Source organism: Vulpes vulpes, chromosome 3, assembly GCF_048418805.1.
Source record: "Vulpes vulpes isolate BD-2025 chromosome 3, VulVul3, whole genome shotgun sequence".
NCBI lineage: Eukaryota > Metazoa > Chordata > Mammalia > Carnivora > Canidae > Vulpes > Vulpes vulpes.
The window spans coordinates 76,166,065-76,192,418 of NC_132782.1; the positions used below are offsets into that span (position 1 = coordinate 76,166,065).

The following is a 26,354-nucleotide window of genomic DNA, read 5'->3' on the forward strand; positions in this document are numbered from 1 at the left end:
AGTTTTCAGCCATTATTTTTTCAAATAAGTTTTCTGCCTCTTTCTTTCTCTTCTCCTTCTAGGACCTCTATAATCTTAATGTTATTCTGTTTGATGTTGTCCTCTAGAAGTTCTTTAAGCTATCTTCACTTTTATTTATTTATTCTTAAGATTTTATTTATTTATTCATGACAGACACACACTGAGAGAGGCAGAGACACAGGCAGAGGGAGAAGCAGGCTCCCTGTGGGGAGACTGATCCAAGACACCACCTGAGCCAAAGGCAGATGCTCAACCACTGAACCATCCAGGCAGCCCAAGCTGTCTTCACTTAAAAAAATTATTTTATTGTTGTTGTTGTTGTTACTCCTTTTGGGTGAGTTTCATTAACCTGCCTTCCAGATCCCTGATTCTTCCTTCTGCTTCATCTAGTCTGCTGCTGAAACTCTCTAATGTATTTTTCAATTCAGTTATTGCATTCTTCAGCTCTGTGGCTTCTGTTTAGTACTTTCCTACATTTTCTCTTTGTTCAAGTCTCTACTTTGTTCATCTATTCATCTTCCAAGTATGATGAGCATCTCTACGACCATTACTTTGAACTCTTTAGCAGATAAAGTACTACTCTCCATTTCATTAAGGTTTTTTTAATTAAAGTTTTTATCTGGGGTTTTATTTGGAATTTTTTCCTGTTTCACCATTTTGCTTGACTCTCTCTGTTTGTTTTTATGTATTAGGCAAAATAGCTATCTCTCCCAGTCTCAAAGGAGTGGCCTTGTGTGGGAGATGAACCTTATCACTTAACCTTGCTCTAGCTCTTTGTTGTGTCTCAGATCTTTGTGATTTTTCTAAACAGGCTAACACATTTTTGATAGGATCCAGTTGTTGAGGATATGTCAAGACCTATGAGTGTTCCAGAGGGAGGGATCTCAGCATCTAGTTTCAGACCAATTGATAACTAGACCCTCAGATGGCAACTTTTAAGGTATGCAAATGTATATTGTGGGATCACAATTGTAAGCCTGATGTCCTCCAGACCAGGTGATTTGGAGATGTTCTCTTAGTGAGAGTTGCAAAAATCATAGGTCCAGATAAGTGTATGAGCTCCTTTCTGGGACCTACTGACAAGCTGTAGTGAGAACATGGGAGAGCACAACAATAATATTCCTAGCCTATGTTCTCTGAGAACATCTCTGTAGTGTTTAGATATGTGGTAGGCCTGAAGCTTACCCCTGAGGCTGACGCTCTGGGACAAGTAAATAGGCCTTTCTCACAGAAGACTGAAGGTGTTTCATTCTGCTGTCTGGGCAGGGTTGGTAGCCTGCCAAGAGCTTTTTTCTCCAATTGTTTCAGACTCATGGGGCCCTGAATACAATTTACTAGAGTTATGTGCTCACTGGGCATCCTCTGTCTGGACTGTGTGCACAGGTTTGACAGATCCAAGGGAGTGGTAAAGGGGCAGGGCACTCTCCCCATCTGGTTTTGGCAGGGCTGGAGGAGCAGTGTGGAGGCAGGATACACCAGCAGATTGGAGGAAAAACACAAAAATGGTGCCTGCCAGTGCCTCCGTCCACAGAGAGAGTTCTAACTGGCTCTTGCCCCTCTGGCAGATGCTTTAAGATTAACAAACAAATCTCCTTCTCCTGTGGTCTAGGTGTTTTCCAAAGTGCTGGTTTTGTGCTGGGTTGAGGGCAAGTGAATCTACATCTCCATTCCCTATAGCCCTGTGGCTCTTCTGGACCTAAGCTCCACTGATTTTTAAAGCCAGAAATGTTGGGGACTCATCTCTTCCATGAAAGTCCCAGAGGTTGGGTGCCTGATGTGTGACACAAATTCATCACTCTTCAGGGAGAAGCTCCGTATTTGTGAGAGCCCTCCGATTGCGGTTGTCGCACCAAGGGTGGGGAGATATAACAGGTGGCCCTGTTAGCCTTTGTTTTAGAGAAGCTATTCAGCTAGTTTTGTCTTTTTCAGAGGGGAATATTGCTTATGTAGCTGTAGATTTTTTGTGTCCTTGGGAGGAGGTGAGTTCAGAATCTCCCTATGCTATCATATTGAACTGCCTACCCTGGGCTTTACTTTATTATTTGAATTGACCTACATTACCCTCATTTTCACTTAAAACTTTGTTGTTTCTGTTTTACAAAAGAAATAAGGCTTTTTATTCAAACATTGATTATCCTGTCCCAATCCTACCTGGTTCTGCAATTCAATTCTGGCACTGACCACTTGGAGTTGGTGCCAGCCCCATAAAAAGGCTTAGTCTTCCATAAGCATGCCTCCACTTCAGACACCACCCTCAAATTTAAGGGGTTCCCAGATCACACACACTTCTGACCAACTAACTACAAATTTGGAGGTACCTAATACTCAGATTCAATAATTAGAATGATTCAAAGAAGTCAAGAAAGTGCTGTACTTATAAATGATACAACTCAGGCACAGCCAAATGATGAGGCATGGAGGGTAAGGTCTGGAAGGGTTCTGGATGCAGAGCTTCTGTGCCCTCTTCCCAGGAAATCAGGGCACATCATCTGCCCAGGGCACATGTGTGTTTACCAAGAAGCAGCTCCACCAAGCCTCAGTGCTCAGAATTTTCACTGGGGTTTCTCTCCAGAGGTACAGTTGATTAAACCACTGGCAATATGAGACTTGACTGATGAGACATGAGACCATCTCCAGCTTTTTTCTCTCCCTGAAGGTCAGGCTGGTTCCAAGTTTCACTCTAATCACAAACTTGGTCTTTCTGGTGACCAGCCCCCATTCTGAAGCTCTCGTGGGTCTCCCTACCAGTCTCCTCCTTGGGTGTGATCCAGGGGCTCATAAATAGCAAAGAAATGTCTGTCACTTGAGGGAGTGTCTCTTAGAAGCTCTGGGCTGAAAACCAAGGGCAAAAATGAGACAAATTACTTATACAACACACACATAATAATTTAACAATGCAGAAAATGTTTATATAGAAAACAAAAGTCACTCATAATCCCCAAACCCAGAAATAGTCACTGCTGACGTTGGGTTCTTTCAGAGTTGTTTTCTGTGCACATATCAGTATGTAAATAAAATTACTTTTATGCAAATGCCACTTTATTTAATGTACTCTTTTGCAATTTGTTATTTTCAGTTATTTTGGGCCTATTTCTATATCATTATGTTTAAACCAAACTTGACCTCATTATTTTAAACTGTTGGACTTAATACACCATTGCTTACTTTCTATTTTATTTTATTTTATTATTATTTTTTTTTATGATAGTCACAGAGAGAGAGAGAGAGGCAGAGACATAGGCAGAGGGAGAAGCAGGCTCCATGCACTGGGAGCCCGACGTGGGATTCGATCCCGCGTCTCCAGGATCGCGCCCTGGGCCAAAGGCAGGCGCCAAACCGCTGCGCCACCCAGGGATCCCATTGCTTACTTTCTAAAAACAAACACACAAACAAATCAAAAACTCTTTAGTGGGAATTAGGGTCATTCCTAGGTTCTTTTTCCTTCTTTTGGAAATTACCACAATGTTTCTGGTCTCTGTGAAAATCTTTGTGCACTTGTTCAAACACATGTAAGATGAGTTCTTATATAAAGGAAAAATATAGATGAAAAGATGCGTGCATTTTAATTTTCACCATGTGTTTTCAAGAGCCCTTTAAACACATTTAACTCATTCCCACCAATGAATGCCTGCTATCAATTCTTTTACTTTCAACTTTTTGTGCCTATTAAATATAAAACATAGTCTACCACTTTTCTTCTTTTAAAAGGTGAGTTTTGTGTGCATTTGTCTTTTGAAAGATAATGTGTTACACAGTTTAAAAATCTTATTTTCTCTTCGATGATTTAGAATGTTTATTATGTGGTTATTTAGTTCCACTAATTTAATTTACATGCTTAAAAATATTTTTCAATTAATCCACTTGAACAGTTTTGGTTTCAATCTTTCCTCTGGAAAATAAAGCAATATTACTTTCTCTCAGCTTTTCCACTTCTCTCCCTTATCCTCCTCATTGTTCTCAGTTGAAACTGATTCTGATACCTGGTAACCTGGCCTGCTTTTGGTAAACTATGCTGTCATGTAAGTGTGATGTCATTTGCTCCAGTGTATGATATCATGGCAAAAATTTTAAAACCATACATATACAATTTAACATGTGGATTTGGGTGAAATCATTTTAATTTAACACTCATTCTACATAGTAATGGATTTTATGGGAAGTGATATTCCAAAGACTTAGCATCCAGCCCTAGGGATCAGGGTTCTAGAAGCTTCCTGTGAAACCTTGGTCAAGCAAGGAAATCCAGGGACTCCAGGATGGGGTGAGGGGCATTGGGGGTATATGGAGAGACTTGATGGTTATTTCTGACTTCTTTTTTTTTTTTTAATTTTTTAAAAAATTTTTATTTATTTATGATAGTCACAGAGAGAGAGAGAGAGAGAGAGAGGCAGAGACACAGGCAGAGGGAGAAGCAGGCTCTATGCACCGGGAGCCCGATGTGGGATTCGATCCCGGGTCTCCAGGATCGCGCCCTGGGCCAAAGGCAGGCGCCAAACCGCTGCGCCACCCAGGGATCCCGGTTATTTCTGACTTCTATGTGAATAGGCTATGGAGAGTTTTTTAATTATAAAAAGTAAGCTTTTTAAAAACACAAAAGATAAAAATACTATTCTTATAGCAAGCACCAACAAGGCAGAACTAAGAAGAATGTGACAGTATTTATCCTGTCACTTAACCTTTCTCTAGCTCTTTGTACCCCTCAGAGGTGACTGGCAACCAATGTTGCCAGTTTGGTTCTTATTGAGCCCATTTTTTCCTATGCTTATAGAAACATGTCTCATGTTTGTACTCTTCTTCAATTTTCTATTAAAAAAATTTCAAACCGGGGATCCCTGGGTGGCTCAGCGGTTTGGCGCCTGCCTTTGGCCCAGGGCGCGATCCTGGAGTCCCGGGATCGAGTCCCGCGTCAGGCTCCCGGCATGGAGCCTGCTTCTCCCTCCTCCTGAATCTCTGCCTCTCTTTCTCTCTATGCCTATCATAAATAAATAAATAAATCTTTAAAAAAAAATTTCAAACCTATGGAAAAATTGCAAAAATAGTATAAAAAACCACCTATAAACCTTCTTCCTTCTCTCTCTCTCTCTCTCCCCACTGAGCCATTTGAAAATTATATGAGAATAAATTGAAGACACCATGACAGACTACATTCCTAAATATTTAGCATGTATTTCCTAAGAACAATTACATTCTTCTACATGACCACAATATAATGATCATACCAGGAAATTTAGCATTGATATACTGAAGTAAATACAGACTCCCCCTAAAGATTTCCTTAATTATTGCCATAATTGCCATAATGTCCTTTATAGTAGTTTGTTTGTGTTAAACTCAAGACCTAGTCATAACTGAACATTCCATTTAGTTGCTGGGTCAACTCAGAACAATTTTCAAGCCTCTTTTACACATTTTATGACATTGGCATTTTTGCAGAGTCTAGGTCAGATGTTTCCTTGTATTTGGAATCAGATTTTGTGTTTTTGGCATGAATGCTACATATGTGATGTCATCTTCCCTGTGTATCACAGAAGGAGGCACACAGGGCCAGTATGCCCCACTATTCATTGTGCAAAGTTTGATCATTAGTTTGAGTGGTGTCTGCCAGATTTCTCCATATCCTGTTCTTCAACTATCTTTCACCTAATGCAGACATAGGCAAACTTTTTCTGTGAAGGGCCAGATATATATATATTAAGTTTTGCAGGCAGAATAAGGTCTCTGTCACATATTTTTTCTTCCCCCCCCCAGCCATTTAAAAACATAAAAACCTTTCTTAGCTGGTAAGCCTTACATAAACAGGTAGATTGACAATTCTTGCTTATAGTAGTCCTTACTTTGTTGGTTGTAAAATGGTGACTTTTAAATTTCCATTATTCCTTCTGCATTATTAGTTGGCATTCCTCTTGCAAAATAATATATACAGTGTGGTACTATTTATATGAAGAAGTAGTATACATCTGTGCAGTATCTCTGGGAAGACACATAAGAAAGTAGTAATAGTGCTTGCTGGATGGAAGGAAAGCAGAATATCTGGAAGACAGAGGTGGGAGGGAGATATTTTACTGAACATTGTTTTGTACTTTGGAATTTTGAACCATGTTAGGGGACTTTGAGATGGATTGGGATGATTGAGGAGGAGGAAGGTGCTAAAAATGACTCCATTGTGGTCTGGCTTCCAAGACAGAGGGTTATGCCAATTATTGAACTAAAAGCTACAAATAGAATTCATCAGCTCTAGTGCAGAGTTGCTGGGACATTGAGAGGAATGTGATCCAGAGCACAGCAGAGGGACTGGCCAGAGGCAGGAAGGGACCCAGGGCCTTTCAATGGGGGGAAAAAGGAAGACAGTACGTGTCGTGATGGTGGCAGGTTTGTTGAGTGGGTACCAATGAACAGTATTTCATGTTGTCTTTATTGACTTTGCTACTATTGACAAATTGAGAAAACTCAACAAATTGCACTTTTTTCTCTCTCTCCAGTTAAAATTTTTTTAAAAAGCTGAGGTTGCGCAGATGAGAATCAAAATATCAACTTTGTTATACTGCACTCAGGATTAGATAATTTACCACCTGGCCAGTCACAGGAGGTGATGGACACATGCAAATTCCAGACCAAACAGTGCAAGAGAGGAGGCTGAGCTGCCAGTCCTTTGCATTCTTCCAAATTGACTAACTAGAGAAGTGGGTGAGGAAGCCGAAAGTTAGTTACACTAATTGGTATGGCTCCACGCGGAAACAAGAAATCCAAGAAAAGAGCCTTTCCCTTACTATATGTTTATATCTCTACACTTCTGCCAATATTGGGTGACACAAATACTTTTAATTTTTACCTATTGGTTGGGCTAAAAATGTTATCTCATTATGGAAATATTTTTAACTACACTTGTCTGGGCTTCACTTTTGTAAATTTGGATTCAGTTGGTTTGGCATGATTCTCATTTGTGCATTTAAAAGCATTTACAAATCTCGGGGTGCCTGGCTGGCTCAGTTGGTGAAGTGAGTGACTCTTGATCTTGGGGCTGTGAGTTTGAGCCTCACACTGGGTGTAGAGATTACTTTAAGAACATTCATAAATATCATTCCTGATAATCATGTTATCAAGCTAAGGTTGAGAAAGCCTTGGAATTTTATTGAGGTGGTAAGGGGGTGTCAGAAAATGTTTTTGTCTACTTCTGATTTTCTACTTTCTAATTGATCTTCATTTGCTTTATTTCTAATATAATCTCTCCCTATCCCAATCAAAAGGCTGGGACACATTGAAATGGGCAGTGTGGGGGTCACATGAGGCCCTTTCTCCCCAGCCGCTGGGCTGTAGCTACTCCTCCTCAACCCCACGCACACTTCAGATCTCTGCTCTAGCTTGCAGTGCAGGTTGTATTAGGGAGGTTCCTTGGTCCTACAGCATTGTGCCGGTTCCCAAGCTCAGGAAATGTGGTCCACCCCCAGGACCTATTTCATTTTGGTTCTAGTTGTACCAAGTCTGGCAACTATCCTTCAGCACTTGTAGGGAAAGGTTAAGGTTGTCCAAGTTTCAGCGTAGTTTTCACTTTTTATTTTAGTTCCTTCCCTGATTTTTGTAGGTTTCAGGGAGGATGCTCTAAAAATGTCTACTTACACAGCCATATTTCCTGGAAGTACTTCCTTACTTCCCTGAATTAAAAAAAAAAAAAAGCTCAGGTGTATTTAGGTTGAAGCAGTAATTTCATGCTCCCAGCTTTCCCATCTGCCCTGAGGCAACTATATGTGACCAGATCTGCTTCAACATACACAGACTAAATAATATGCTCCGACTTTTTTCTTATTTTATAGATTTTAGATAATATATTTTTTATTCTTTTTTCTTATATTTTGATTTATGTTCCAATTTTAGATCTTTGATTATTTACTGTATCATTCAGATTGGGCTAGGCTATGTTTCTATCAATTTTGCTTTATATATTTTGAGCATATATTATTAGGTGTATCCAATTTTTTGGATACACTTTTATCATTATTAAATGTCATTCTTTATCTTTAGTAAAACCTCTTTACCTTAAACTTTGCTTTGTTTAAGGTATATCTGTACCAGTTTAAGGTATATCTGGTATATTTGTTTTGGTATATCTGTACCAGTTTCTTTCAGTTATTTTTTGCATACCCCATCCTTTCATGTTCAAAAATCCTGTGTCCTCATATTTCTTGTGTGTTTATTGCAAATAAAATGTCCTTGGATATTTTTATATTTGTTAACAGTCTTTGTCTTCTTGAGGTTAGAATACATTTACCCTGGTAATATGGATTGTGACTACTGATTTACTTGGATTTCAATCTATAATCTTACTATTTACTTTCTATTCATCTCATCTGTTCTATGTTCCCTTTCAACTCCTTTCATTTTGGTGGAATTCATTGTGTTTTATTAGTCCATTCCCCCTTAATAATCATACATTCTCTTATTATTCTTTTAGTGTTTATTCTAGAGCTTGCAACGTGTATCCTTGACCCACTGGTACATATCCTAAATTAGTATATTTATCATTTCATTATGATGCAAGGACTGGAGCCCAACTTATTTTCTGTCACTATAGATTTTTTTTACCTGTCCTAGAATTTCCTAAGAATGAAATAATGTTGTACATACTCTTTTGTGTATGGCTTCTTTCACCCAGAATATTGTTTTTGAGATTCAGTCATGTTGTTGTGGGTATCTAGTCTGTTCCTCTAACTGTTGAGTAATATCATTGTATGGATATTCTATAATTTGTTCATCTAGTTACCTATTGATTAATATTTGGATTGTTTCTGGTTTTTAACATTGTAAAGAAAGATGCTATAAACATTCATGTAAAAGTCATGTTGTGGACTTAATTTTTCTAAGAGAAATACCCAGAACTGAAATTGCTGAATCATAGATCATTGTGTGTTTCACTTTATAAGAAAATGCTAAGTAATTTTTCAAAATTATTGAACTATTTGCATTCCCAGTAGCATTGTATGAGAGTTCTAATTGCTGTACATTTTTGTCAACACTTAGTATTGTCAAGTGTTTTAATTTTATCCATTTCACTTGTTGTGTGATAGTATTCCATTGTGGTTTTATTTATTTAATTTTTTAAAAAAGATTTTATTTATTCACTCATGAGAGACACAGAGAGAAAGGCAGAGACATAGACAGAGGGAGAAACAGGCTCCATGAAGGGAGGCCAATGCACAACTCGATCCCAGGACCCCAGGATCATGCCCTGAGCTGAGGTCAGATGCTCAACCACTGAGTCACCCAGGTGTCCCTCTGTCCCTCCATTGTCATTTTAATGTGCATTTCTGATAACTAATGATGTTGAGAATTTTTTCATGTGCTATTGAACATTCATATATCTTGTTATTCTAATCATTTGTCCATATAAAAAATTAAGTTGTATGTTTCATTTTATTGAGTTGCAAGATTTCTTGATATATTCTTGGTAGAAGTTCTTGGCTAGATACATATGGCATTATATATATGTATATAATTTTTATATTTATAGATATTTTATATATATATTTCCCTGTTTGTGACTTGTCTTCATTTTTTTCAAAAGTGTCTTGTAATGAGTACAAGATTTTAATTTTGATGACGTAAAATTATAATATTTTCCTTTTATCGTTTGTGCTTTTTGTGTCCTATATAAGAAATTTCTACTTACCAAAGGTTGCAAAGATTTTTTGCCTATATTTTCTTATGAAATTTTGGTGACTTTGGCTTTTACATTTAAGTCTATGATCTATTTTGAGTTAATTTCTGTGCATAGGATAAAGTAAGTACCAAAGTTCATTCATTTCCACATGGAAAACCAATTGCCTAGCATGATCTGATGAAAAGACTGTCATTTCCACTATTGCAATTAACTTGGCACTTTTGTTAAAAATCAATTGATTACATACGTGTAGGTCTATTCCTGATCTATTATGTTCCTTGGATCTGTATGTCTATTTTTTTGCCAAAACCACACTCTCTTGATTAGCTTTATACAAGTCTTGAAATCAAGTAGTCCTCTTCTACCTTCTTCCTTTTAAATATTGTTTTGGCTATTATCTGTTCTTTGCATTTTTTATATAAATTTTAGAAATCGCTTATCAAATTTTGCAGAGAAATATTTTTAGCACTTTTGTTTGGATTATGTTAAACTTATAGATCAATTTCAGGAGAATCAACATCTTAAAAATGTCAAAACTCCAGTTCAGGTACATGTTAGAGTGCTCCATTTATTTTTTATCTTTAATTTCTTTTGTTAGTGTTTTGTAGTTTTTAGTATACAGATCTTCCACTTATTCTATTAAACTTATTTCTAATACTTCATGTTTTTGATACTATTGTGAATGGCATTATTTTTAAATTTCATTCTCCAATTGCTTCTTTGTGGTTTTGATCTTGTATTCTGTGATCTTGCTAAAGTCACTTACTAGTTCTGATAGCTTTTTTAATAGATTACTTAAGATTTTCTACATATATGCTCATGTTGATTTTGAATAAAAGGTTTTGCTCTTTTCTTATCCATCTGTGTGCATTTTATTTCTTTTACTTAACTTATTTCACTGGCTGGAGCCTCTAACAAATGTTCAAGAGATGCCTTGTTCCTGGTTTTACAGGGACATCAATCAATCTTTGACCTTAGGGAGGATGGTAGCTATACTTTTATTTTATTTTATTTTATTTTATTTTATTTTATTTTATTTTATTTTATTATTTTATTTTATTAAGGATGTCCTTTATTGAGGAAGTTCCCTTCTATTCCTACTCATATGAGAGTTTTCATCATGAATGGGTGTTGAGTTTTGTCAAGTACTTTTTATGTATGCATTAGGATGATAATAAAATTTTCTTCTCTGAATGAGATAAATCACACTGATTAATTTTTAAAAATTTAAACCAATTTTATATGCCTGGGAAAAACTCCACTTGGTCAAGATGTATTAGTCTTTTTATACATTGCTGAGTTTAGTTTGGTAATATACTACTAAGGGTTTTGAATTTATATCCATTTTATTTTCTTGTAATATCTTTATCTGATTTTGTTAAGAGTATAACCCTGGCTTCATAAAATGACTTGAGATGTATCATCCTTTATTTTATGAAAGATTTTTATAAGATTGATGTTCATTCTTCATTAAATGTTTGTTAGGATTTATCAGAGAGTTTTCTTGGCATAAAGGAATTTGGTTTTGTTTTTGGAATTAGGTTATTAATTATGAATTAAATTTCTTTAAAAGAGATTTTCTATCTCTTCTTGGATCTGTTTTGTTAATTTGTGGTTTTTCAAAGAATTCTATTTTATTTAGTTGTCGACTTTTTTGGAATAAACTTATTTATAATAGTCCTTTGTTATTCTTACTGTCTTTAGGATCTATGGTAAAGTCCCTTCATCATGTCTGATTTGGTAATTTGTATTTTCTCCATACTTTTAAGTCTTACTTAGGGACTCATCAATTTTACTGACATTTTCATTTATTTTTCTCTATTGTTTGTCCAGTTTCTATTTCATTAATTTCTGCTCTTTATTATTTCCTTCTATTTTATTTGGATTTAATTTGATGTTCTTTTTATAGCTTCTTAAAGTAGAATTTTAGAAAGTTGGTTTTTGGGGCACTTGAGTGGCTTAGTTGGTTTAGCATCTGCCTTCAGCTCAGGTCATGATACTAGTACAAGGGTCCTGGGATTAAGCCTCTTGTTGGGCTTCCTGCTCTGCAGGAAGCTTCTCCCTCTCCTTCTACTGCTCCCTCTGCTTGTGATCTCTAATTCTCTGTCAAATAAATAAACAAAATCTTTAAAAACAAGTTGGTTTTAAACCCTTTCTCTTTTTCTGAAAATGCATTTTAAGCTAAAATTTTTCCTCTAAGCACTGTTCTAGCTGCAGTTCTAGAACAAATTTTAACACATTGTGTTTTCATTACATTTGGTTCAAAATATTTTAAACTTACTTTGTGATTTATGCAATACGTAAAACTGTATTTTACTCATAAAATACTGGAGAATTTTCCAGGTGTATTATTGTTATTGATTTCCAACTTATTTCCATTGTAGTCTGAGAATGTTTTCTGTATTAACTCAGTACTTTTAAATTTTCTGAGAATTTTTCTGTGGCCCAACATATACTCTATCCTTTATGAACATTCCATGTGTGCTTGAAAAGACTATATCCTGCAGTGGTTAATGCAGTGCTCTATAAATTTAATTTGGTCAAGTTATTTGCTAGTGTTTGACAAGTATATATCTTTACACGTCTTATTCATTACTGAAGGAGGTGTGTTAAAATCTTCTACTGTTTGTGGATTTGTTTTCTTCATATATTGTACATCATGTATTTTTAAAGTTTGTTATAGTTACATTTCGATTGTTGTATTTCCTTAATGAATTGATCCTTTACCATTATGAATCAACCATATTTATCTCTGGCAGTATTTCTTGTCTGACGTTAATATAGCTGTTTCAGCCTTCTTATGATTAATATTTCTATGATATATAGAATAATATTATACTATTTCACGGATAATGTCAGTACCTTTTAACAGTATACTTTTATTCCCTCCTTCCCATCTTTTGTGCTTTTTTGGGTCATATATACTTTACTTTATACATATAAGTTCCATAATACATTGGTATTATTATTTTCTTTAATCAGACAGCTACCTTTTAAAGAAACAAAAAAAAAAATACAAGAAAAATTGCTTGTATTTACTCACATATTTATTCATTTCTAGCTTTCTTCTCTCCTAAGTTTTGATCTGCTATCATTTTACTTCAGCTTGATAGCTATAAATTATTTTACTTTTTGTTTACCTAAACAACTTTATTTTACCTTCATAGTTGAAGAATGTTGTTGTTGATGCTTATAGTATATTCAAGGTACTTTTTTTCCCATTGTCTTCTGGCTTGCATTATTTCTGAAAAGAAGTTAGCCGATTCTTATCTTTGTTCTCTTGATATGTCTCTTTCCTCTGGTTACTTTAATTTTTCTCTTTGCTACTAGTTTTCAGTAAATGGATTATGATGTACATGATGTAGTTTCCTTTTTTATCTTGCTTAGGGTACTTGAGCCACTGGGGTCTGTGTATTTGTAGCTCTTATCAAATATGGAAAATTTTAGCTATTACTTATTCAGATATTTTTTCTGCCCTACTGACTTTTTCTTTTTTTTTTTTTTATTTTTTTTTTAAATTTATTTATGATAGTCACAGAGAGAGAGAGAGAGAGAGAGAGAGAGAGAGAGGCAGAGACACAGGCAGAGGGAGAAGCAGGCTCCATGCACTGGGAGCCCGACGTGGGATTCGATCCCAGGTCTCCAGGATCGCGCCCTGGGCCAAAGGCAGGCGCCAAACTGCTGCGCCACCCAGGGATCCCCCTACTGACTTTTTCATGCTCACACACTTCAGGTATTAAAATCAAACATATGTTAGACTGCTTGATATGTCATACAAGTCACTGAACTCTATTTTTCCCAGGCATTGTTTTTCCTGCGCTTTGGCTTCTATTGCTGTGTTTTTAAGTTCATTTTTCTTTTTCCTATAGCATCTAATCTTATGTTAAGCCTATCAGTGACTATTTATTAATATATATTTTCCAAATATATATTCTCCAAATATATTTTCAGCTCTAGAATTGCATTAAGTTGTTAAAAATAGTTTCTGTTCTTTTCTTTACTGTGTTCATGTTTTTCTTTAAATCCTTGAGCATATTTGCAGTAACTATACAAAAGCCCTGGTCTGCTAATTTCATCATTCTTGGTATTTTTGCTTCTGTTTCTTTGGACACTGAATGTTACATTGTAGAATCTCTGGATTTTGCAGTTCTTTAAGACTTTTGAAGTTTGTTTTTTAGGCAGATAAGTTGCTTGAGAATTAGCTTGATCCTTTTGATCATTTTTAAGTTTTTTTTTTTAAAGATTATTTATTTATTTATTTATTTATTTATTTATTTATTTATTTATTTATGATAGACAGAGAGAGAGAGAGAGCGAGGCAGAGACACAGGCAGAGGAAGAAGCAGGCTCCATGCCGGGAGCCTGACGCCGGACTCGATCCAGGGACTCCAGGGTTGCGCCCTGGGCCAAAGGCAGGCGTTAAACCACTGAGCCACCCAGGGATCCCCAAGTTTTGTTAGAACAATAGAATAGCCTCTACCTTAATACTAGTTTATTTAGACTAGTTTAGTCTAACTACTACAACTACTAAGGTACAATCCACAGAGTGTCTCTACTGTAATCCCAGATGTTTTCTTCACTTGGGATCATCAAAACCTGAATGCTTTCCAGTTCTTTATTACCTCTAAGAATTATTCAAGTTATGGCTCTCCACCTATGCCTGACCACATGGAATCTTATACAATATATGCAAATTTTAGTTATTAACCAGGAACTCAAAATAATCTCTATGGAGATTTTCTCAGCTTTTTATGTGCATAGTTTTCTCTCTTCAGTTCTCTGCTTGACAAATTCCAGCTGCCTAAGCCTCCATGAATTCTGATTTCTATCTACCCAAGTCAATGAGACTACTGTGCTCTGCTTTTGTTTCTTTTTCTTTTACAATGGTACAGAAAAATGCCTCCAGGAAGAAAGCTGGACAATTGTAGGGCTCATCTCATTTGTTTCTCTTCTCATATGGATCATAGTTCTGCACTGGTTGTGGTTCCATTATTTTTTTTTTAAGATTTATTTTTTTTATTTATTCATGATAGACATAGAGAGAGAGAGGCAGAGACATAGGCAGAGGGAGAAGCAGGCTCCATGCAGGGAGCCCGACGCGGGACTCGATCCCGGGACTCGAGGATCGCGCCCTGGGCCAAAGGCAGGCGCTAAACCGCTGAGCCACCCAGGGATCCCCTGGTTCCATTATTGAAAACAGTGAATTAATATATTTTGTCTAGTGTTCCAATTAACAGGAGTGGGACGCCTGGGTGGCTCATGGGTTGAGAATCTGCCTTTGGCTCGGGGCATGATCCTGACGTCCTGGGATCGAGTCCCACATTGGGCTCCTGTGGAGATCCTGCTTCTCCCTCTGCCTATGTCTCTGCCTCTCTCTCTGTGTCTCTCATGAATAAATAAATAAAATCTTAAAAAAAAAAAACAGTTGGGAGCAAGTCTGCTACTAGCTCAGAAACAAAAATTCCTCATCTCTTTTTGTTGAGTATTTTCACTGCACTCAGAATTTTTGGTGTACGGTTATTTTCTTTTAGCATGCCAAAGATTATATCAATAGTTGTGAGATATACTAACTTTTATCATTTCTGATGAAATGTCATTGGCTGTTAAAGTTGAGTACACGTGCATGTGTGTGTCCAGGAGAAAGGAACTGGCTTCTTTTTTCCCCTTTTAAAAAATAATTAAAGTATAATTAACTTTTTTTTTATAATTATAGTTAACATACAATGTCATGTTAGTTTCAGGTGTATAGCATAGTGACTCAACAATTTTGATCACCATAAATGTAGTTATGATCTGTCACCATGCAACATTATTACAATATTATTGACTATATTCCTTTGCTGTACTTTTTCTTCTGTGACTTATTTTTTTTTTTAACTTGAATATTGTTGGCACACAATGTTACATTAATTTCAGGTGGATAATATAGTGATTCAACAAGTTTATACATAATGCTATGCCCACCACAAGTGTAGCTACCATCTGTCACTATACAACACTATTACAGCATATATTCCTTATGCTGTGTCTTTTATTCTCATGATTTATTCATTCTAAAACTGTAAACCTGTATCTTTCACTCTCTTTCAACCATTTCCCCCATCCTATCTTCCCTTGTCCCCTATGGCAACCAGCAGTTTGTTCTCCATACTTATAGGTCTGATTCTTCTTTTTGTTTATTTATTCATTTTTAAAAAGATTTATTTTAGAAAGAAAGAGAGCAGAGGGAGAGGCAGAGAGAGAGAGGGAGAGGGAGGAGAGAAGCAGGCTCCCTGATGCAGGGCTTGATCTCATGACCCTGAGATTATGACCTTAACTGAAATCAAGAGTCAGACACTTAACTGATTGAGCTACTGAGTCTCCCTTTCTTTTCTTTCTTTCTTTCTTTCTTTCTTTCTTTCTTTCTTTCTTTCTTTCTTCTTTCTTTCTTTTCTTTTCTTTCTTCTTTCTTTTTTTTTAGATTCCACATATGAGTGAAATCATATGGCATTTGTCTTTCTCAGTCCAACTTATTTAATTTAGATACAGCCACTGTGGAAAACAGTGTAGAGTTTCCACAAAAAATTAAAAATAGAAATACCATGTAATTCAATAATTTCACTACTGAGTATTTATTATTTTTAAAAATATTTTTTGTTTATTTGAGAGAGAAAGCATGAAAGAGACTACAAGCAGGGGAGAGGGGTAGAGGAAAAATCAGACTCTCTGTTGATCAGGGATCCTGATGTGGAACTCAATTCCAGGACCTTGGGATCATGACCTGAGCCGAAGGCAAACACTTAATTGACTGAGCCACCCAGGTGCCCTTCCACTACTGGGTATTTATCCAAAGAAAATGAAAACACTAATTCCAAAAGATATATGCAACCCTATGTTTATTGTAGTATTATTAACAATAGCCAAGGTATAGAAGGAACCCAAGTGTTGATCATTAGGTGAATGTATAAGGAAGATGTGACACACACACTCACATACATACACAGAAAGGAATATTATGCAGCCATAAAAAGGATGGTATCCTGTCATTTGTGACAACATGGATGGACCTAGGAGGCATTATGCTAAGCAAGCCAGACTGCGAGAGACTAGCCTCTCTTAATATTTTGTCTTTGGTTTTTGGAAGTCTAATTATGATTGTCTATGTGTGGCTTTCTTTGAACATAACCTGCTTGGAATTTCTAAGATTTCCTAGATCTGTGGCTCAATGTCTTTCTCAGTTTTGGAAAATTCTCAGCCAATACTGCATTTATTCCCTTCTTTCTCTCCTTTTCAAATTTCAATTTATATGTTTGGCTGTTTACCACGTCCTATGTCTTTCTCAAACTCTTTTATCTACTTTCTTTTTAAAAGATTTTATTGATTTATTCATGAGAGATCCACAGAAAGAGGCAAAGATATAGGCAGAGGGAGAAGCAGGCTCCCTGCAAGAGCCCAATGCGGGACTTGATCCCAGGACCCTGGGACCACGACCTGAGCCAAAAGTAGATGCTCAACCACCGAGCCACCCAGGCGTCCCTCTTTTCTCTGTTTTCATTCTTTTCTTCAGTACGATATTTTCTACTGACCTAATTAACAGTTCATTATTCTCTTTTGTTAAATCTGCTTTAAGCACATCTATTAAGTTATTATATTTTTGTTTGGTTCCAGAATTGTTATTTAATTCTGTTTTTAAAATACATTCTAGTTCTTCCCTGGTGAATTACTTTGTCTTAGCATTTAATTTCTTGAAAAAAAATTATCTCAATTGTTTTAGTGTTTATTTTACACATCTCCAATAACTGGATTGCCTATGTTTTCCTTGTTTGTTTTTTCACTGCTTTTTTTTCTTTCTTAATTTTCTTAATCCTGTCATCTGCCAGGATGCTTGGCAATTTTTTTTTAAGATTTTATTTATTTATTCATGAGAGACACACAGAGAAAGGCAGAGACATAGGCAGAGGGAGAAGCAGGCTCCCTGCGGGGAGCTAGATGCAGGACTTGATCCCAGGACTCTGGGATCATGACCTGAGCCCAAAGCAGACGCTTAACTACTGAGCCACCCAGGTGTCCCTTGGCAATTTTTGATTAAATGCCAGATATTATATATGAAATATTATAGTGTCTCTATATGTTGTTCTGTCCCTGCATTTTCATTTGACTGGCAGTTAGAACATATGCAAATCACCTTTTGCTGACCAGTAATTGAGGTAATTTGAAAAAGGGAGTTGATTCTCCCAAGGCTTTTGGCTTGCTCTTGTCTTCATGCATACAGTCTTTCAAGAGCTTCACCTGAAACCCTGGGTGTTTAATCAGTGCCCTTCCTCCACAGTAGGTTGTAAACTGATATTTGTTCTGCAGGTGTTGTGAGACTCCTGCATATCCTCCTTCACTGTGAAACTACTTAGCTCCTGCTGGGTTTCGTTTCTTTACCTTTCACCCCCTACAGCATCAAAGGAGGCATATTTCTTTGGGGAGAAAGTGAAGTTGAAGGTTGCTTTCACTTTTCTGAGGTTTCATTTCCTGAGCATTTTGCTTCCTCTGGTCCCAGCTATCTCGGTAGTGCTGAAACCCAATTATTTTCTCTCCATCAAAAATCTCAAAAATCCTTGCAATGTAACTTTCCTTTTTGGCCTTTTGGCCCAGTGCTACTTGGAATCAGTTGATGTTTCAAAAGTAAAGGTAGCAGAGACTGTCAGGTTCACAAGAATGCCTCTGCCTTCCTTCTGGGTTCTTGATTCCTCTCTTGAGTTCTTAGTTTTGATTCCATTCTTTTAAAAAAAAATTCTTGATACAAGTCTTTGAAATATTTTTTTCAGAAACAGTAAAAAGCTTTTTCTTTTCCTCATTTGTTTCACTGGGAAAATATTTTGTCTCTTACTTTCATACGTAACCTAACTGAATGAATAAACCCAATGATAACATTTTACCTTCTGTGTTTCTTGGTTCATTTTTGTTCTGTGGTCTAGTGTTACTCCTGAAGCTAGTCTTGAGGATTTTTTTCCTTTGTTGATAATTTGAATTTGGCTTTATTCTAGATATTAAAAGAATTATCAGCATATGTGTCAACATAATCTCATTTCATTAATAATCCTATAATAGAGTAAATGTACTGTTTTGGTTGTTTTAGGAGCAGAATGTGTTATTCTTTTTGTAGGTATATTCTACATATTTATTACTTTGAAATAAAATAAATGTAGGACATATTTTTCTCATTTAACAAAATTAAGCCAATATTAAAAAATATATTTGTTGTAGGGCATTCATATATGCTCTACTTCTAGATAAACTAATAAGTAGAAGGCCCTCCAATAGTGATTCTTTACAGTTAGTCAGATAATAGATGTTATTACAATTATATTCTGTGCAGATATATTGTATACATATATATATATATATGGGTACGACATACAAAGTTTTCTTTTTCAAAAATTGTATCATATATGTTTTATTGCAATTTGCTTTTCTCACTTTATGATATAGCCTGGACTCTTTTCGAGGTAGCAAAATATTCTGGTTATCTGTTGTCAATAACAAATTACTCCCCAAAAGTGGCTTAAAACACCAATTTATTATTACCTCTTCTTGTCTGTGGGTCAGGAATTCAGACAGGGTAGAGTGAGGATGGCTTGTCCCTGCCCTACAATATCTTGGGCCTCAGCTGAGAAGAATGTTACAGCAGGGGCCTGAATATCTGGAGATTGTCCAGATCTTCCTTCCTTCCTTATTTCCTGCCTGACTTCCTTCATTCCTTCTTTCCGTTCTTCCTCTATCTCTCCCTCCCACCATCCTTTCTTGTAGCCTTTCCACACAAGAAAGCTTGGGCTGCCTCACAACATGGTACCTGAACTCTGTATAGAGTGATTCTGGGCTTCAGGAAAGTGTTCCAAGGGACAGGAAATGGAAGCTTCTAGTTTCTTAAGTCTGAGGCTTGGAAACCAACACAAAATAATTTGCATATTCTATTAAAGAATTAATAGATCCTGTTCAGATTCAAGGGCAGGGAGACGTAGATCTCAGCTCTTGAAGAGGAATATTAAAGCGTTTGTGGTCATAATTAATTCTTCATAGTAAAAAATTATTTACATTATTCCAACATGAAAAATACACAGAAACATCTAAAAGCTTCAGAGAAATTCACCTCCTTGTGGCCCCAGGCTCAGGCTTGAGGTCCTGGATTTGTTTATCTAGAACAGGTTCAGGTGTGGATGAGGCTCTCTGGAGATCTGTGAAGATCTGTCAACTTCTCTGCCCTTCCCTGAACACTCAACATACACAGGTGAGACAGAGATGTAACACCTGTAATAGACCTCACATCCAATAAAGGGGGACACGGGAGCTGTTTCCTGTAGTGCTCACTGATTATAGCAATACTGAAATCCAGCTTGTCTCCCATAAGAAACAGCAGCCTGTGTGCATGTTTGCAGCCTGTTCACTACCTTGTGAAGACTGGGGACTCGATGGTCTCCTTTGCTTTTGTACTGTCTCAGTCTCTTTTTGTCCCAAGCTGATATATTCTCTTTAAATCACTAAGTGTTCCTTTGATTCAAATTATAATTTATCCATTGGACAAAAGCCAATCTTACATATTTCTTGAAGAATCGCCCTTCTCTATCATTAACCCCTGGTGAAGCTGCTAAGCGAACATGTTACAGATTCTTAGAAGCTCTTCCAGGCATGCCCTTAAAAATGTGTGAGGTCTTAACAAAGGATCTTCTTGCTCCATCTTCAACTTAATCTTTATCCAGAGACCACATTTTATTGCCCTGGATTTGTTAGCCTTTGCCTGGAGATCACTAGAATGTACCAGCATGTCCTGGTTCTTTCTATTTCCTCTAAATTCTACAGAAAAAAACCCCCAAAGAATAGTTTTATCTTTAATGCATCTCTGCTTGTCTTTTATCATCAGCATCTAGGAAAATTCAGTTGGCCCTTTCTGTGGAAAGGGAAGTCTTGGAAGTCTCCCTTGTCAGATCCATGAGTTCATTAGGTACCTTCTTGTTTGTCACATTATGAGAGGCAACAGTTTTGCTCACTGTCCTACGAGTACATGACTCAGGTACTCTATCGTATAGTCTGCAGGAGCAATTCCCTCAGTGTCCTTCAAGTCCTCTCCAAGAGTCTCCTTGAGGCCTGTGCAGCTTTGGCTAAAACAGTTTTTCAAGGCACTGCTCTTGCCCATTGTTCAATCTGAAAGAAAGCCAGTGTGTTCAGTTTTTATGCAGCAGCAGCAGCCTGCTTCCAGATACCAAAGTTTGTTCTCCTTATCTGTTGCTGCCTAACAAACCACTCTAAAACCTCTAGCCACAAAGTAGAAAATGCGTGTTGTAAAAAATCCAACGCATTCTAAATCCTGTATTTTGATGGAATACATGAAAAGCTTTACCTTCCAGCATGTACGCACCCACATGATTCTTCTTTTCCTGCCCATTTCTGTTTGGAACACACCAGACCCCTTCCTTCCCCTCTACCCTGGGGTGTCTTGGGCACTCAAAGTATATGTGTATCTTGAAAGTAAAGGCAAAGAAGAAAAGGTAGGGGACAGGGATAAGGTAGAGGCAGGAATGACTTTGGCTATGTCAGAAAATGATTACCAGGTGGTGAGGTTGCTATTGCGCAAGTGTCCTATTTGTCACTTGGAGTCTCAAAGCTAGGGGTAGGTGGTAGAAGGAAGTTACCCTCTATCCCTAGCTTTCTCCTAGAGGGCTGTATTATTCTGGGTTGGAGAGAATACTTATGCTAAATCCAGCTACAAATGCTGGATAAAGGGAAGTCCCTCCCACCTATTTTCTTCTATGTTGCTTTTAGCTTCCTTTCTGATAATTGGTACAAAATTTTCTTTGGCATTTTAACAGGAAGGGGCAGACACAATTTTGACCCTTAATATAGACTGAACACATTTTGACCCTTAATAAACACCTATAGAAGTTAGAGCAAGGGTATTGCAGGCCTTTGAACCTGCAACTCTCTTAACCTTAAAATAGTCATTGTTGGTAAGACCAAGGAAACTGCATTGCAAATGTTCACGAAAGTCTGTGCCCCTGGCTTCTTTAGTTTTTGAGGTCTGCTGAGAGTAGTATTTCCAGAAGAAAGAACCTTGATCTTTTCCCCAAGGTAACTTTGGTTTGTGTTAACTGCTCACTGACAATGAAAACAGCCAACTTTTGCTGAAAGCCTCTTTGATGCCCAGAAGTGATTTGTGTGACTCCTCTCTAAGGGACTGCTTTTTCACAAGATCACATTTAATCTTTACAACAACCTGATGGAGGAGATACCGTAATTATCCCCATTTTACAGATGAGGAAAGTGAGATTTAGAGAGATCACACAACTGGCCCAAGTCCACACAGGCAGGGAGGGCAGAGACCTCCTGCCAGATGTATCCTAGTCTGGTTAAGTGGTGACCCATACCTTCTACCAGGAAACCCCATCATGTGCATGCTGTGAAAATTCAACCCAGTACATTGGAAGATCTAATTGGCTTTATTAAATGATTCATGAATCAGGCTGCACCCCATCTAGCAAGTAGAGAGGCTGTATGAGGAGTTGTATGTACTGGAAGGGTTTTATGGGGGGAGGGGCAAGACTGTTATTAGCAAAAGAAAAGGATTGTGCCAGTCAGATCTGCTTTCCAGGGCAGAAAGGCTAGGGTCTTAGCATGTAGGGGGCCTCCCCTTCCTTTGGGGGGCTAGTGAGGGCCCAGGTGGTGAACTCATTGGCACGGATTAACAAATTCCTGGCCAACCTGTTAACATTAAATTTCTGAGGGAGGATGAAACTGCACTTAGATTGGGGAATGAAGCCCGAGTTTGGCAATTCCGTCTAGATGACACCATTTTGGGCCTGGGCCTGTGGTTTTCTACCCCCCCCCCCACCCCTTTTTTTTATTATAATAGACTTGCCTAGGGGTTTTGGGTGACCCTGTTGACACGCAGAAAGTGACAAAACAATTGCTTACAGACACAACAGACTGTTAGAAGATGCAGTTTTCATGCAAATGGAGAGATCACAGGAAAAGATCATACCAAGACCCCACGAACTCTGTTCCTCTGCCTGCAACCCTTCATGGAAATCTCTGAAAATGATTTCAATGCATCTCCAAACTAAGGACAAAAGACTCCGCTGGTGGCTCAAGAAGATAATCTGGGGGAAGCAGGACTGGTTCAAGAAAAGATAGTAATAACACAGGGTAGCAAGTGCTAAATGCCAAAGGAATGGTGCCCGTGTTGAATGTTATGAAGACTCAGAGGAACCATGCCCAGGCTGCAAGCCTGGCAAGGAGGGGACCCTGATTAACTTGTGTGTCTGGCTGGCAGTGCCAATGCCCACATTCCCTTGGCAGCTGCACCAGCCAACAGAGGGGTGATTGCTGAGCTGTTTGGACCAGAGGCTGGTGGCAGTATCGCCTGCTTTGTTCCTGATTGGTGTAAGAATGTTTATATATATACCTTATTCTTTGATTCTGAGAACCGGAGGCATCTGAGCTGGTGAGCAGTCTTTCTGCCACCTAGAGGGGACAAGAAACTTGGGACCCTGGAAAGGAGGGTGCTGTAAGGAAGGACTAGCTTGCTGCAGCCAGGTGGGTTGTTCCTTCTCCCTTGGCACACCCTGGGGAGGAGCAGAAAGGCACCGGAAGGCATCTGTCTCCTAGGCGGTCTGAGACCCACCTTGGTGTGTGGATTTTTTTCTTTTGCTTGACAACACCAGCCTCTGTTGCAACGTGCATTCTGTCAGCCACTGGGCACAGGAGAGGTAGACTGCTGTGGACTGGAAAGTTGATTGGAGACTCTGAGCTAGAATGTTGCCCTTGAGGCGTGGGGCAGAGAGACTAAGGGTCCGGGCACGGACTTGGAGAGGTCAGCACCGGGCGGTGGCAGAGGGCCCCAGCTCACACCTGTGCCCAAGCGCCCTCTCCCCGCTCCTCAGACCCATCCTGTGACCTTGGAAAGCGAAGCGGGGGGCCAAAGCAGGTGCTGTCGGGCTGCGGCGAGCGGGGTCAGGGGTGGGCGCGGGGTGGCTGGAGCAGGCGTGGGCCGGCCGGACTCCGCTCCCGCCCCTCCGCTCGCCACCCCCCCCCCCCCCCCCCCGGCCCCGGGCGCGGCCGCAGGTGTGACTGTGGCCCGGGGACGAAGCGGTTAAGGTGGGGGGCGCTTGGCGAGTTGTCCAATACGGAGAAGCAGCAGTTTGCCGGAGTTAACGTGGGCAGCTCCTTTGGGGAGGAAAAGGAGGACCGTCTGCCAAGCTGCAGCTCGCCCCCCGCGTGTGTGCCGTGTGTGCGCGCGCGCCGAGGCGTTCCTCAGGTTGCGCTGCCTGGAAACCGAGGGAGCCATTGGAGAGGCGGAGGGGTGGGGGTGGGGTGGGGGCTCCCCGTCCCTCGCAGAGGCCGGGGCGCGGGCGGCCGAGGCGAGCCCTGGACCCCGGCTCGCGAGCCGCGGGCGCAGGCTGAGCGCGCACGGCGCTGCGGGCGGCCTCCAGGCCCCGGGGGCCGGCCGGGGAGGAGCCGGGGAGGAGGCCGGAGCTGCATGGAGTTTCTGGGGCGCGCAACTCCGGCGGGGCCTCGGCCACTGGGCTCCGGGGCGCAGCGAGGCAGCCGCGCACATGGGCTGAGCCCGCGCGCCGGGGCTCTGCACGGCCAGCGGGAGCGGGAGGGGTAGAGGAGCGCGCCGCGCGGGGGTGCGGGTGCGGGTGCGGGTGCGGGTGCGGGGCACGCGGCCCCGGACGGGAGCGGAGGACAAGGACAGGGCGGAGCGCGCCCGGATCGCGCTCCGAGCCGACGAGGGGCTCGCGCCGGCCCGGCGCGCGCTTGGGGAGCGGCCCGGGGCGCCGTGGGAGCCGGCGGCGGCGAGGATGCCGGCTCGGGGACGCGGCTGCCGGCCGGGGGTGTGAGCGCCAGGCTGAGCGCTGCCCGCCGGCGCCCGCGGCCGCGCCGCCCCCTCCCTGCGGGCCTCGGAGGAAGCCCCCCGCGCCGCGCGGAGGCGCCTCGGAACCGGGCTTCGGGGCAGCGGGCCCGCGCGGCCGCCCCGGCCCAGCCAGAGGTGAGTGCCTTGGCCGCCCGCGCCCGCGCCCCTGCCCCTGCCCCCGCCCGCGCCCCCGCCCGCGCCCCTGCCCCCGCCCGCGCCCCCCGCCCCCGCCCCCGCCCCGGCCCGGCCCCGAGCGGGCCGCCCGCCCGCCTCCCATACCTATTGGTGCGGGCAGGAGGCCCGGGGCGGGGGCGCCCAGACACCTGGCCCTCTCCTGGGGCGGCGCGGGGCGGGGAAGGGCCGCGGAGGTCCGGCTCGGGCGTCCCGGACCGCGCGGGCTGAGGCTGGGCGCCGGCAGCGGGAAGGACGGGGAGCAGGGGAGCCTCACCGCAGCCAGGTGGGGGAGCAGGGCGGCGTCCAGGTCTCGGGGAGCCGGAGTCATGGCGATCGGAGGGCGGGACGCAGGGTTCCCTCCACCTCCGGCCCCGGCGCGGCCGCTCGCCCTCCTGGGCGCACGCTCCTGGCCGCCACCCGCCGGGGGGGGGGGGGGGGGGTCCGCGGGCCCCGGGGAGCGCGGGGTGACCGGGGGGGGGGCCCGGAGGCCGCCGCTCGGCGGGTCCCCGGGCCCGAGCAGCTCCCCGGGGCGGGCCCCGGTGGTCCCGGGCAGCCGGAGATTCCGCGGGGCCCCAGCTCCCCCGGACCGGCGCGACGGGGAGCGAACTTCCCGAGACTTGGCCCGAGGGCGCCAGGCAGCAGCAGGTAGTTCTGGGGCGGGCCTCGGGGCACCCCCGACGGGTGCTGGCGCGGCGGGGACCCGGGCTGCGCCCCCCGCCTCCTGGGCCCGGCCGCGTGCGCCCTCGGCCCCCGCCCCCCGCCCTCCGCCCTCCGCCGCGGCGCTTCCCGCTGCTCTTTTACGCTTTGCGGAGGCGAGTGAGGAAGGCGCCTCGCGAGCGGTCGGCTGCAAGCCCTGAGCCCAGGTAAAAGTGTGCCTGCAGTTCCTCGGGTGCCAAGACTGGGGCGCCATCCCCAGGCCCCAGCCTATGTTTCCGCAGAAAAGGAGACTTTCCCGGGCTCGGAGAGCAGCGAGAGCGCCTGCTGTGCGGGGCCGCGTTGGGTCGTGCCCGCTCAAGCCTGAGGATGCTACTGATGATGGCTTTGGCGCGTGCACGGGAGCCTCCTCGGTGGTCGGGCTGGGTGACCTCTCTGGGAACAGTGGGGAGACTTCTGCCCCCTGGATGTCCAGACACACAGCATTTGTGCAAGTGGGAAACTCCTCTAACTCTTCAGATTGCTATGTTCTGCTGCTTTAACTGCTGGCTTTCGGTCAAAAAGATAAACTCTTTTTCAATTCGGGGATCAGAGCTTTGGAAAGGGTTTTAAAGCCATTTGGTGTGAAATTGTCTTGAGGCTAGAGCAGGACTTCTTTTTTTTTTTTTTTTTTTTAGTGGGAGTCGGACTCCAGCTCTTCTCCTCGCTTGTTGGTGGTTTTTATTTTGACTTTGTAGGGTGGAAGGGAGTGTTGGTGGCATCCCAAGTGTATTTGCTGTTTGTTTATCTGAGGCTCTGACCGAAGTCTGAGGTGGCAACCCAGACCTCTGCTGGGCCTGAGGTCTGTTGTGCCTGAGGTCGGTTTAGGATTCATTCCTAGAGCTACATAACTTTGCTAGCCCCTTAGGCTGTCCCTGGCACCCCCACGAATGCCCCATGGATGGCCTGGGCTGTGTGCCCCAGTGGCCTGCCTGGTGG

The 26,354-nt window shown here is 41.6% G+C and overlaps 2 protein-coding genes across 25 annotated transcripts in view; one reads left to right on the plus strand and one right to left on the minus strand.

Moving 5' to 3' along the window:
• The window catches only part of CALN1 (calneuron 1), a 544,567-nt gene that overhangs the window by 91,951 nt on the left and 426,262 nt on the right, over nucleotides 1-26,354 (plus strand). Inside the window, exon 1 of one of the 13 annotated variants that reach the window (XM_072752798.1) lies at nucleotides 23,113-23,227. The exons of 7 other annotated variants lie outside the window; for them this stretch is intronic. The gene's annotated coding sequence lies outside the window, so the exon portion shown is untranslated. Of the gene's footprint in view, nucleotides 1-23,112; nucleotides 23,228-23,308; nucleotides 23,505-23,764; nucleotides 23,949-24,061; nucleotides 24,684-24,931; nucleotides 25,006-25,453; nucleotides 25,586-26,354 lie in introns of those variants that run through there. 5 more of the 13 variants (XM_072752799.1, XM_072752796.1, XM_072752793.1 and 2 more) reach the window with 5 other exon arrangements.
• LOC112934100 (uncharacterized) lies at nucleotides 2,379-25,935 on the minus strand. Of its 12 annotated transcripts, none has more exons than XR_012000508.1 (5): nucleotides 24,828-25,935; nucleotides 23,316-23,415; nucleotides 23,097-23,155; nucleotides 22,674-22,791; nucleotides 16,532-20,839 (listed from the first exon to the last, which is right to left on the minus strand). XR_012000508.1 is itself a non-coding variant. In XM_072752787.1 (5 exons), exons 1-5 carry the CDS (start codon nucleotides 25,630-25,632, stop codon nucleotides 20,835-20,837), a joined length of 918 nt encoding a protein of 305 aa, XP_072608888.1. In that variant the 5' UTR covers nucleotides 25,633-25,935; the 3' UTR covers nucleotides 16,532-20,834. The 12 variants fall into 12 exon arrangements, 8 of the variants coding, with proteins under 8 accessions (XP_072608890.1, XP_072608885.1, XP_072608888.1 ...); XM_072752787.1 differs by having other exon boundaries at nucleotides 24,997-25,935; XM_072752781.1 differs by having other exon boundaries at nucleotides 23,097-23,181.